The following is a 13,616-nucleotide window of genomic DNA, read 5'->3' on the forward strand; positions in this document are numbered from 1 at the left end:
AGAAATAAAAATAAAATTTATTTACATGATTTTACTGTGATAACCGTTTGCGAAGTCAAGCATGGTTATTTTATATTTATGTTGATGCCATGGTGATTTGATTTATTGTCATGTAGAAATTTTATTGGAAGCTCTTCTTTATTTTATATTTGTTTGATCAGCAAATTTTTATATTGTATACTCTATTTGAGGAGCACCATTTATTTTCTATTATACAAATAATATTATTATTCAGCTGGATACAATGTCTCTGTTGAAACGCCTTTTGCCCGCCGCCGCCGGTCCTTGCCGCCGTAACATGTCAGACATTAGGACTGTTACTCTCATTCCAGGAGACGGAATTGGTAAGCCTAGCTGAAAGGGACTGAATACTTTGGATTGTAATTATTTTTAATGCCCTTTCATCGAACCTTTTAAAACCTGTTTTGAGGAAGATATTATTTAAAAAATGATTGACAATGTACATTTTCTTTATTACAGTACAAATCTTTTGGAAACCACAGTACAAACATTCAATTTTCAGACAAGGAATTAAGGATATTTTATCTGCAGGGTTCTCAAGTTATGAGTTCATCAAGGCGAAACTTTCAATCATAAACTACCCTTGGATTTGCTCGAAAATGTTTCGTTTCATTTCAATTGGGTGTCCAAAATGCGCTCAATTAAAGGAAATTAGTTAACATTTAATTTGCCTTCCCCACATACTTAAATTAAAGTTTTAAAATAATTTGGTTAAGATTAATTTTTATTGCAGGCCCTGAAATTGCAGTAGCTGTCCAAAAGATCTTTGCGGCTGCCGAAGTTCCGATTGCCTGGGAACCTGTTGATGTTGCTCCGATCAGAAATGCCGACGGAACAATGGGAATTCCCCAGGTGATAAACTCAGTCCATGTTTTTTTGTTGTTGTATTTTTCAAGGTTTTGTCCTTAGTTTCATGTATATACCCTACTATTCATGATTTTGTCCTTAATTTCATGTACAATGTACATTACCTGCTCTTCATAATTTTGTCCTTAAGTTTCAATTCCTACTAATACTATTCATATTTTGTCCTTAATTTCATGTACTATGTACAATACCTGCTCTTCTGATTTTGTCCTTAATTTCATGTACTATGTACAATTCCTACTAATACTATTCATGATTTTGTCCTTAATTTCATGTACTATGTACAATTCCTACTAACACTATTCATGATTTTGTCCTTAATTTCATGTACTATGTACAATTCCTACTAATACTATTCATGATTTTGTCCTTAATTTCACGTACTATTTACAATCCTTATTTTTCATAATTTTGTACCAAGTTTCATGCTTTTCGTGATTTTATCCTACTTTTCATGTTTGTACCCTAATTTTCAATGTTCCGCAAGATTTTGGCTTCCTGGATCCGGATCCAAGGGGTAAAAAACCAACCAAAAACTGCAAAAAAAAAAACGCTTTTTTACTCATAAACTCAAATTTGAACCTATGAAAAAAGAGTGATTATAAAAATTTCCTCATTTCTGAATGGTTCATAAAGGTTTAGGATAAAAATAAGCGAAAAAAAAATAAAACAAAAAATTTTTTAATTATTTTTTTAAATAAAAATTTAGTAAATCTTAAAGATCCGGATCCGGACTATTTTTTCCAGTGCGGATCCAGGATCCGGATCCGCATCAAAATTAAATGGATCCTAAGCACTGCTACTTTTATGTTTATATCCTACTTTTTATGTTACAATTATATTCTTCTTTTCATGTGTATGTCCTATTTTTCATTTTAATACTCTATTAGTTAAAATTTGCATACTTTATTATTATCGTGTACTTTGAATTTAAAAGGTAAATATCTTGTTTCTCAGGCCGCCATTGACTCCGTTAACCGCAACAAGATCGGATTAAAGAGTCCCCTGATGACCCCTATTGGCAAGGGTTTCAGGTCCCTTAACCTGCAGTTGAGGAAGGAGTTCAACTTGTACGCAAACGTACGTCCCTGCAAGTCCATTGAGGGGTTCAAGACATTGTATGATGATGTGGATGTTGTCACAATCAGGAAACAAATTCATTTTTCATTGATTTTTCCTCATTTTTAAAATATTATAAAATTTATGTTTGGTTAATTATTTTACAATGGGCCCGTAGAACTAGGACTTTGGAAGAGTAAATGTAAGCCATCTTATTTTTACGTTTTGACTTTCGTGTTGGTAGTGCTCAAATATCTGAGGACCCGGATCCATTGAATCCGCAAGATTTTCGCTTCCTGGATCCGGATCCGCTAAAATATGCGGATCCACGAATCTGAATCCAAGGGGCAAACTGAAGAAAAAAAACACGTTTTATTCTCATGCCCCAAATCTGAACTGTTTAAAAAAGGAGATAATAAAATTTCCCGATCTCTCAATGGTTTAAGTTTAAGCACAGAAATAAGCGAAAATAAGAAAGAAAACAAAATTGTCATTTCTGCTTTGTAAGGAAGTTTCAGTAAATCTTGTAAAAATGTTTTAACCCTTGTATCCGGATCCATTTTTCCAGGGCGGATCCGCATCCGCATAAAAAGTAAATAGATTATTAGCACTGTCTTAGCACTTTGATAATTAATTAGGCCTTTCCTCTTCCATGTTTTTTGTGTCTCACTATAATATTTTTATAAGTTTTATTTAATACTAATTTTATTTTAATTTAATACACTTCTTTTAAACTATATTTTTTTAATAGTTCATCAAATTTTAATTTATCATTGCTCAAAAATTCTATTTTTTCTTCTTTTTCATTGAGAAATAAAGGGTTTTAAGATGTTTACGTTCCCATTTATTAAAATTGAATTGTTTTTGTGATTGTAGAGAGAATACCGAAGGTGAGTACTCTGGTATCGAACACGAGATTGTTGACGGGGTCGTTCAGTCTATCAAGCTCATCACAGAAAACGCATCTAGGTATTCATCAAGATTCTTGAATCTGTATTATTTTGAGTTAAAAGTATAAAAAAGAATAAATAAACCAGGTCCGGGGTATTCATAAAAATATACACCCTGATCTGAACTTAGTGAGAGAATTAATTGAAACTAGGCTTCGTAATATTATATAATTGGTGTTCATCTCTTTGTGCTGATGTGCTTTTCTATCTGCAGGCTATTGCTCAATTTACGTTTTCAAGTAATTACAAATAATAAGAAAAGGAATATTTTGCGGATGTTGTACACTTGATGGAACCTCCTGTGGAAAATATCGCATATTCTAGCCTTTAATAGATCTTTGTATTCTCTTATATCTGTTCGAAACCTTCAAATCTTATTGCTTGCTGATAATGTTATGTGTATTTTCTGATGTGAAGTTTAAAGGGAAAAATGAAAGGGGGTATAGGCTGAAACCTGAGATACTCAGGAGTTAAACGATACCTGTAAGACATCTATCTGATGTTCCTGTCTCGAGAAATTGACTTAAAACTGTGTCAAAATTATACCAAAACGTATATATATGTAAAATATACGTCCGTATTATGTGACTAGAACTCCCTTCAATTGTAGTGCAGTATACTGGTCACGTGATACAGACGTATAAAAAACATTATCAATTATATCTAATAAAAATGAAAAATTATGAAATTCAAATAATAACAGGAGCAACCCTATGATTCTCAGTCTCCTCTGGGATATCGTCGTTTTCAGATTGGTTGCGTATTTGTTCAACATTATCTGTTTAATACTAGAAATCTTGTAAAAATCTTACATATATACTTTTTTGTATAATTTTGACACAGTTTTATAACAATTTCTCGAGATAGGAACATCAATTAGAACTATTGATAGGTCTCAATCAACTCCTCAGATTCTCAGGTTTCAGCCTATACCCCTTTCATTTTCCCTTTACAGTCCCTTTAAGCATGAAAAAAGTGAGTTTAAAAATTCCGAAATAAAAATGAATAAAATAATTTTAATTCAATGTTTAGGAGAGTTGCTGAATATGCGTTTGAATATGCTAAGAACAACGGAAGAAGCAAGGTTATACAAGTCTTAAATTATTTTATACAGTTGACTTCATTTGGACATTTCACTTACCTGGAATATTGATAGTGGATATTTTTCCTGTAAAATCATTTCTACATCCTTAGTGCATAGGATCCAGATCTGTTGGATCCGCAAGATTTTAGCTTCTTGTATCCGGATCCGCAAAAATATGTGGATCCACGGATCCGGATCCAAGGCGCAACATATCGATAAAAAACTGCAAAAAAAGAAAATTTACTCTCCAACCCCAAATCTGAACTATTGAAAAAGAGATTACAAAAATGTCCTGATTTATGTATGGTTCATTAAGAAATAGGACAAAATTTGAAAATTCTGCCTTGTTAAATAAAATTCAGTAAGTTTTTTTTTAAATAACCAGAGCTGAAAACTTTAGAATGAAATATCCAGAGAAGCTCCTAAATCCTTAATATCCAGATTAAATATTGCTTGTTCTCCACATGAATTTAAACTCCAGATTAATTATTCGACGGGATATCTGGATATTTCATTCTAAAGTTTTCAGCTCTGGATCCGGATCCGGATTCATTTCTTTCCAGTGAGGATCCAGGATCCGGATCCGCATCAAAATTGAATGAATCCTAAGGACTGACTTAATGGGAGTAATCGGCAATCTATGGTAGTTGAACTGAGAATGTAGTATTGTGGAGAAATTTGTTAAGAGACTTGCAACATGTTTTATTGATAAATAATTACCGAGTTTTAGCGCAGAGTCGACGTTCAAACATCATGAATTTGGGTGGTTACGTTTTGAGAATTGTTTTGTTTTAGAATAATTATAAAACGACGACAAAAAATGTAAAATAAATTCTTAAGTAAACTGATAAGATTTTGAGGAACCTTTCTCAATGGAAATAAATTAATATAAGAATCAATTTTTTCCTTTTCATCATTATATTGAATTTATTATTCTTCATGAATTTGTTCGCAGATTTCTTCAAATTCTTCAAATGTCGTCTTTTCAAAATTATTCAACGAAATCTACAGAAAATGTTTGAACATTGAGACAGTACAGAAACGAATAACTGAACAACATTACTTTTTTTCGATGATAATAGTAAATTTTTATTTTCTCAACCTGTTCCTAAACCTCTTATTAGTTAACTGTAGAATTTTTTACTACATTTTTGTCGTCGTTAGTAAAAATTTGTTTAAAACCGATTCTCAAAATCATCCCTCAAAACTAAAAAAATCTATGAGGATTTTAAAGATTGAAATTGCGCTATTGCAAAGAGTGCATATTACATCTTGCTGAACAAATATGCACCGTAAAAACTTCTCGTAGGTCTTAAATTATTCCTAAATATATTCTGAACAATTCTACATTCTCAGTTCAACTACCATACATTGTCCGTCACTTCCTTTAAGATTAAATTAGGTATCCTCGCTTGCTGAAATAAATTTTTTTCTGAATATTTATTTTAATATGGAAAAAAATCATTAAGTTAAAATTTTGTGAAACACTCGACACTACTGTATAGTGTATATTTCCCGTCTAACCCTAGACCTCCCCTCCCCCTGGTCCCTCTTCATAACGTATACCCCTGATGTACAGGTGACTGCAGTCCACAAAGCTAATATTATGCGGATGTCGGATGGTCTTTTCCTCAGATGTTGCAGGTTTATTATTAATCGTTATCCTAAACATTGAGTGTTCGATTTTTGACTAGTTTCGGTATTGGACCCCCATCTCTACCTTAGGTTTCATGTGCCTTAAAAATAAGAAAATTGAAAACAGGAGTTTTCGCAGAATATCAGGCTCACAAGTCTAGACCGTGACCACAAATGATATTCAGCATTTTTAAAATCCCAAAAATTTGAATAGTTGCAAAAAATCCTCTTTAAATGCCGATATGCTGATTTATAGAATTAATTAATTAAATAATTAACGAATATTTACGATTCTATGTTTTTTGAATGCAGTGTTTTAATAAAAATCTTCATTTCCCTTATCTATTTATTATGAAGAAATTTAGTTTCTTGCTTGCTTGAGGTATTATTGAGTTAATTAAAAAAATTCATTAACATCGGTTTTTTGTTCGCGATCTTTACTTGCCAACGAATCGTCTTTAATCCTAATGTTGTTTTAATATCCAATTCTAACCCTCTGCTATGTGCTTATATATGATTGGAGTGGTATAAATCGATAACCTCGTGTTATGCATGCTGATGATCAGCACTTAAAAAAAATTTAATGCTTCATTGGTTATAAAACTTACAGGTCTCTTTTGCTCCCTAAATCTGTAAAATTATTACCACCCGCCAATTTCAAATTAAATATTTCCGGGTTTTTATTAAAATTAACAATAAGTGTTATTATTCTAGAGAGGCAGCTGAAAAATATCCTGAAATTAGATTTGAAGAAAAATATCTGGACACAGTTTGCTTAAATATGGTTCAGGTAAACCTAAGAACTACATAAACAATTCTTAATTCGACTTTTTTGATGAGATTTTTAATCCTCGCTACGCTCTGGTTAAAAATCTCATAAAAAAAGTCTCGAACCCTCTCGAAAAAGAAAAGTGAGCTCAAATACGTTATACCTCGCCTCCCTTCATTTAGGTTTTCATTTTTGAATTCAATTGAGTGGCAACGGCGGTTAAACGTGGATATGGTTTGTCTAACAATTTTGTGATTTAAAGAAAAATTTCAACTCATGATTATTTTTTAATTCAAACACGTTGTACAAACTTTGGTACCAGTACAAACGTCGGACGCACAAACGTCGGATGCCACAAACGTCGGACAGTACAAACGTCGGACGCACAAACGTCAGACCAGCACAAACGTCGGACCAGTACAAACGTCGGACCAGTATAAACGTCGGACTAGTACAAACGTCGGACCAGTTCAAACGTCGGACGGGTACATTTATAAGAAAAAACGTCGGACTTGGTAGATTTTGAATGGACCATTGTATTAAACAATTTTAAACTATGAATTCTACAAGAGCATACAGTTTAATCCCTATATCTTTGCAACCCGATGTTGTAGATGTTTCCAAGAACAGTTCGTGGACTTATTGCTTATTTCTAGAGCTTTCTTTAACTACTTGTTTTTCTATTTCACGTACTCTTTTCTTCAAAAGATCACTGGCATGTGTATGCTCTCCCAAGAAAATGATAATCTTGTCATTCTCATTGTTTACAACTGCTCCTGCAGGACAAGAATTGTTTTTCCTTTGAATGCATTGGTAATAGGTTTTGTTGGGTTTCTTCTTTGTAACCCTATATTCAAACTGATTTGAATCAAGTAGGTGCCGTCCCCCCTGCTTAAAATCAATATAGTTAGCAGTCTCCTCGTCCATGTATCCAGACTTTGTGAGATTATGAATTTTTAACAAAAAAACATTGGGAATTTTTTTTAGAGAAAATTGCGAATTTACAAGAATTCTAATCTGAAAATTCAAATGTATTTTTTCCTCCTTAGTCCGACGTTTTTCCTTATAAATGTACCCGTCTGACGTTTGTACTGGTCCGACGTTTGTACCAGTCTGACGTTTGTAATGGTCCGATGTTTGTACTGGTCCGACGTTTGCACTGGTCCGACGTTTGTACTGTCCGACGTTTGTAAGTCTTATGTTTGTACCGTCCGACGTTTTTACTCGTACCCAAACTTTAAAATTCTAGCAAAATATATTCTCGTGGAGCTACTTCTACCATTATAAGAAATTGATAGAACATTTATGCAATGTTAGAAACTGTAATCCTTATCTTTCTGATAATAAACAGTTTACTTGAGCTTGTTAACAACAGCTTAACTCGATTTTACATCTTGTTTGAAGTTTAATGAATCGAAAGTGCTAATTTTTAAACTATAGGAACAATGTAGGAAATTAACGGAATTCAACACTGTTTTAGTAAGAAAATCGATGATATCTTTATAAAGTTCTCAGATAGTCTTGAAACAATAAAAGAAATTAACGGAATTCAACACTGTTTTAGAAAGAAAATCGATGATATCTTCGTAAAGTTCTCAGATAGTCTTAAGACAATGAAAGAAATTAACGATATTTAACACTGTTTTAGAAAGAAAATCGATGATATCTTCGTAAAGTTCTCAGATAGTCTTAAGACAATGAAAGAAATTAACGATATTTAACACTGTTTTAGAAAGAAAATCGACAATATCTTCTTATTGTTTATCATATAGTTTCACATATGACTTAAAGGTCTCACGCTCTCGAGCAAATATCGATGAGAATTTAGCATATTCCTAGGAAAGAGAGATTAAAGTTCTTTGTTTCATTAAAGACCTGAGCTCTTGGAGGTAATTCCAGAATCCAATATAATATTGATTTCATTGGGATTATTCCAGGGTTCCAATAGAACTCTTGAGTTCAAGGAGATAGTTCTTGAGTTGAGTTCCAATTTAACTCTCGGGTTCACTGAGGTAATTCTTGAGTTCCATTATAACTCTTGAGTGCCGTGAGGTGGTTAGAATTCCAATATTACTCCGAGTTCACTGAGATAGTTCCAGAGTTCCAATATAACTCTTAATTCATTAATATAGTTCCAAAGTTCCAATATAACTTTGGGTTCAATGAGAGAGCCCAGAGTTCCATTATAAATCTGGGAACAAAAGTAAGTATCAGAATTCCATTATAACTCTGAGAGCAAAGGTAATTATTAGAGTTCCAATATAACTCTGAGTACAAAGAAAAATGAGTTCTATTATATCTCTAAATAATGAGAGGATTTTAAAACAGGGGGGGGGGGAGAAGAACTATAATTCTTGTAAAAAGAGACAGATAAGATGTAATTCCCATGTAATTGAGTCCAAGGAGGAAAATTAAAAAAATAAAGATAAAATCAAAAATTCTTAAAAGTTTTATAAGGGGAAGGGACTTACACTGAGGTGGCAGAGAGTACGAGCGTGGGGCAGGCCAGAGCGTAGGGGGGGATGGAGGGGTCGCATCTGAACCCCTTGCCCCTGCCTCATCTAGCGCTGGCCATCTAGTCATGCACTGTTCTACAGTGCTTACAGACTCGAGGATAACTCCAGTTCTCATGATGGAGGCAATTTTGGAGGCTAGGTCCAGAGGGGAGAGGGAGGAGGGTATTTGAAAATTTGAAAAAGTGGATAAGTACATAAATAAATAAATTTGAAATAGGAAATAAATAAAAATTGAAAAAGTATGTAGATAAAATAAAATTTAATACATAATAGTTCCAGGTGTTCTTGAGAAAGTTCTGGAAAAAAACTAAAAACCGGAACTTTTATAAAATGAAACAATAGTGTACACTGTACAGCATATGTTACACCAACACGATCTGAAAGTATACTGAAGATACTTCCGGCGGACTGGCCCCACTAGGGCCACAGTACACAACAGCTGACAGTACATCTGCTCTGCGCCGGGCCGGGTCAGCGTACAACACCTATAATCCCCGTACAACCAGGGACACCGGAGGGCCTAGAATAAAATTAATCCCTAATCAACGTGAAGGTTAACAATAATTATTCTGGTTTAGGATCCGAGTATGTATGACGTTCTAGTTATGCCTAATCTTTACGGAGACATCTTATCTGACCTTTGCGCTGGTTTGATCGGAGGTCTGGGACTTACGCCCTCCGGAAATATTGGTACTGACGGAGCTATTTTCGAGGTAAAATTACTTTCTGTTGTGTTCTTTTTTTCAACTGTTTTCATTATGTGTTATCAATATTGCTAAAAATTATATTCATACTGTACATGGTTCTGTCCCTAATATTGCTGTAAACTTAGTATTATTTAAATTAAATTATATATTCAGGCTAGACACTGTACTGCTCCAGATATTGCTGTACAATTATTTACATTATATATTCATTATTCATGCTGTAGACGGTACTGCTCCAGATATTGCTATACCATGATTTACATTATATAATCAGGCGGAACACGGTACTGCTCCAGATATTGTTGTACAATTATTTACATTATATATTCATGCTGTACACGGTACTGCTCCAGATATTGCTATACAATTATTTACATTATATATTCAGGCTGTACACGGTACTGCTCCAGATATTGCCGGGCAGGATAAAGCCAACCCTACAGCTCTTCTTCTATCCAGTGTAATGATGCTCCGGTATATGCAGCTGCCAGAGTACGCTAATAAAATTGAAGCAGCAGCATTCCAGGTGTGTACTCGGAGTTCCTCATTGCGAAATTTAAAAAAAACTTTTGTTTTGTAAATCCTTTGACCATCCAGTTAGTTGCAACATATATCCTCCTCAGGATATCCATTTTTCAAAGCCAATGACACGAATAATGAAAACTTGTGAGGTAGCAGCATATTATCCTGAAATTAAATATTCTTAAGTGTTAACTGTCGGATCAAGATTATGTGTTATAGATGAACTATATTTCATACTCAAATTCTGACCTCTTGAGACATAACAAAAGTTATCATTAAACCTCATTTTAGCTTTTTTTTTTTTTAAATGTGAAATTTAATTTAATCCTAATGTGATTAAATTTATTTATTCCCCCCACCCCTTTCTTTAATGAACGCTCTGTGGGAGGAGGTGGGGCCTCATAACTATTTTTCTTATTCGTAGAACTGACAACTTGTCAAATGCAGATATGTACTTATGTTTTATCGCAAAGGAGGGGGTAGGGGGCTGAAATGTAGGTTTTAAGTTGAGCAAATAATTTTCCACTAAGATTTGGTAAATTATCATTTTAACCCCCCANNNTGCTCGGCTTGGAATGAGTCAGACCTAAGCCAAGTGTCAGTTTTAGGCCTGAGTTGAGAGAAAGCATGATAAGCCCCCCCTCCCCTTCCTCCTAGCAGTGTAGTGCTATCTAGCTGCCCTCCCCCCTCCTAGCAGTATATTGCTATCTAGCTGCACTAGAATTATTTTTATCAGTATTTCATCCTAATGACAAATTTGTTGTGCACTGAGGATATCGAGATAGGCATGTGGGATATCGATCATTTTTATAGTGGATATTAATAGGATATCGAAGTAAGAAAACGGAATATTGATTCAATGATACGATGTTAGATGTTAGAAATGGGGATACCAACGTCAGAAAATATCTATGTTAGTAAAGGGGATATCTATGTTAGAAAATGGGATATCAATGTTAGAAAAGGAGATATCGTTGTTAGAAAAGTTGCTGGTGATGTTAGAAAAGGGGATATGGTATTAGAAATAGGATATTGATGTTAGAAATAGGATATTGATGTTAGAAAAGAGGATACCGATGTTAGAAAAGGGAATATCGATGTTAGAAAAGGGGATATCGATGTTAGAAAACGGGATATCGATGTTAGAAAAGGGGATATCGATGTTAGAAAAGAGGTTATCGATGTTAGAAAAGGAGGTATCGATGTTAGAAAAGGAGGTATCGATGTTAGAAAAGAGGATGTCGATGTGAGAAAAGGAGGTATCGATGTTAGAAAAGGGGATATCGATGTGAGAAAAGGAGGTATCGATGTTCGAAAAGGAGATATCGATGTTAGAAAAGGAGATATCGATGTTAGAAAAGGAGATATCGATGTTAGAAAAAGGGATATCGATGTTAGAAAAGGACGTATCGATGTTAGAAAAGGAGGTATCGATGTTCGAAAAGGATGTATCGATGATAGAAAAGGGGATAGCGATGTTAGAAAAGGGGATATCGATATTAGAAAAGGGGATATCGATGTTAGAAAAGGGGATATCGATGTTAGAAAAGAGGATATCGATGTTAGAAAAGGAGGTATCGATGTTAGAAAAGGAGGTATCGATGTTAGAAAAGAGGATGTCGATGTGAGAAAAGGAGGTATCGATGTTAGAAAAGGAGTTATCGATGTTAGAAAAGGAGTTATCGATGTTAGAAAAGGGGATATCGATGTTAGAAAAGGGATATCGATGTTAGAAAAGGGGATATCGATGTTAGTAAAGGGGATATCGATGTTAGAAAAGGAAGTATCGATGTTAGCCATATTATCCTGTTGTTACTTGATTTCGGAAAAAGTAAGATCAAAATTTGGAAATGTAGATAAGAATTTTTAAGAACTATCTCTGTTTTGAAAATCTATTTTAAGATTTAATTTTCAAAAAAGACTCAACCATTTTAAACAAATTATAATGTTATGTTAAGTAAACATATATTTATATTGTTTAGGTGATAAAAGAAGGCAAAGTCATAACTGGAGATCTGGGAGGAAGAGGGAAGTGCTCCGAGTTTACTGATGAAATTATTAAAAAGATTGAATCAATGTAAACAAACAAACTAGTTTAGTCCATTTTTCCACACGTGATACAACGCAGGTTTTGTATTCTCTAGTCCTTCATCAATTGGTACAATACAGTACATGAGTATTGTGAACACTGGTACAATACAGTACATGAGTATTGTGAACACTGGTATAATACAGTATGAGTATTGTGAACACTGGTATAATACAGTACATGAGTATTGTGAACACTGGTATAATACAGTATGAGTATTGTGAACACTGGTATAATACAGTACATGAGTATTGTGAACACTGGTATAATACAGTATGAGTATTGTGAACACTGGTATGATGCAGTATGAGTATTGTGAACACTGGTATAATACAGTATGAGTATTGTGAACACTGGTATAATACAGTACATGAGTATTGTGAACACTGGTATAATACAGTATGAGTATTGTGAACACTGGTATAATACAGTATGAGTATTAAGGTGTCCAAAGATAACCAACTTTTGAAAATAGATGTGCGCGGTAGACTTTCCCATTCTAATGTGTACCGTAAGCCCTAATCTAAATTTTTACGTCAATATCTCTAAAAGTAAAAAACATAATCGCTGCTGAAGTTTGAAAAAGACCTACACAGTTCCCAACAAATATTTCTTGAATATATCATGTCACATATCATTTTCTTCGCAATTGTCCAGAAAGATAAAAATCCGTTGACATTTTTTTTTTCAAACTTTAATCGAGCTACATCCAAAAAAACCGCTAAAAATGTACTTTTCTAGAAAACAAGCATTTTGGGGACGGTTTTTTTGAACCGAATTCATTTATTTTTATAAAAAAAAATCAACAGATAGGAATTCTCTGATTGAAAACGAAGAAATTGATAATTATTTGATTGAATTGAATAATTGGTGGCGATTATCTCCTAGAATTTAAGAGGTACCGACTTTTTTTAGGAATTACAAGGGGAAAAGTTACCATGCTCATCACGCGCGCCATTTTCTAAAATTAGTATTCTTTTGTGGACACCTTAATAAGTATTGTGTATACAAAAACATGTTTTAACCAGTATTATGGTTTTCTTAGACAAACAAAAAATCATGCTCTTTTTTGTTCTGGCGATTTCACACCAAATCTTTTCGTAGATTTCCAAAGATAATTTAAAATAGTGGCATTATTTTTTAATGAAACAAAATTAGAATCTCAAACACAGAGCTACTAGACTAGTGTATAAAAATTTAAAACTAAAAACAAACAAATAAATGTAATAGCAAAATCTTTTTCCGTTTGATCTCTCATCTGTTAACTGGAGATTAGCACAATTATTTATTTAGCACTAGTTTAGGGCCAAATTGACCATTCCCCAGCAAAAACAAAAAATTCTTTAAAATCTGTAGAATCCAGTTTCTTCATCATTATTGTTATAATCTTGTTTCAG

General features: G+C 33.5%; 1 protein-coding gene across 1 annotated transcript; it reads left to right on the forward strand.

Moving 5' to 3' along the window:
• Positions 1–209: 209 nt before the first annotated feature.
• LOC111704014 (probable isocitrate dehydrogenase [NAD] subunit alpha, mitochondrial) lies at positions 210–13,615 on the forward strand. Its single transcript, XM_023476124.1, has 10 exons — positions 210–344; positions 755–873; positions 1,846–2,036; positions 2,824–2,916; positions 3,930–3,981; positions 5,561–5,625; positions 6,331–6,406; positions 9,480–9,614; positions 9,997–10,134; positions 12,113–13,615. Exons 1-10 carry the CDS (start codon positions 245–247, stop codon positions 12,209–12,211), a joined length of 1,068 nt encoding a protein of 355 aa, XP_023331892.1. The 5' UTR covers positions 210–244; the 3' UTR covers positions 12,212–13,615.
• Position 13,616: the final 1 nt, after the last annotated feature.

This window comes from Eurytemora carolleeae, unplaced genomic scaffold (genome assembly GCF_000591075.1).
Source record: "Eurytemora carolleeae unplaced genomic scaffold, Eaff_2.0 scaffold572, whole genome shotgun sequence".
In the NCBI taxonomy this organism is placed as follows: Eukaryota; Metazoa; Arthropoda; class Copepoda; order Calanoida; family Temoridae; genus Eurytemora; species Eurytemora carolleeae.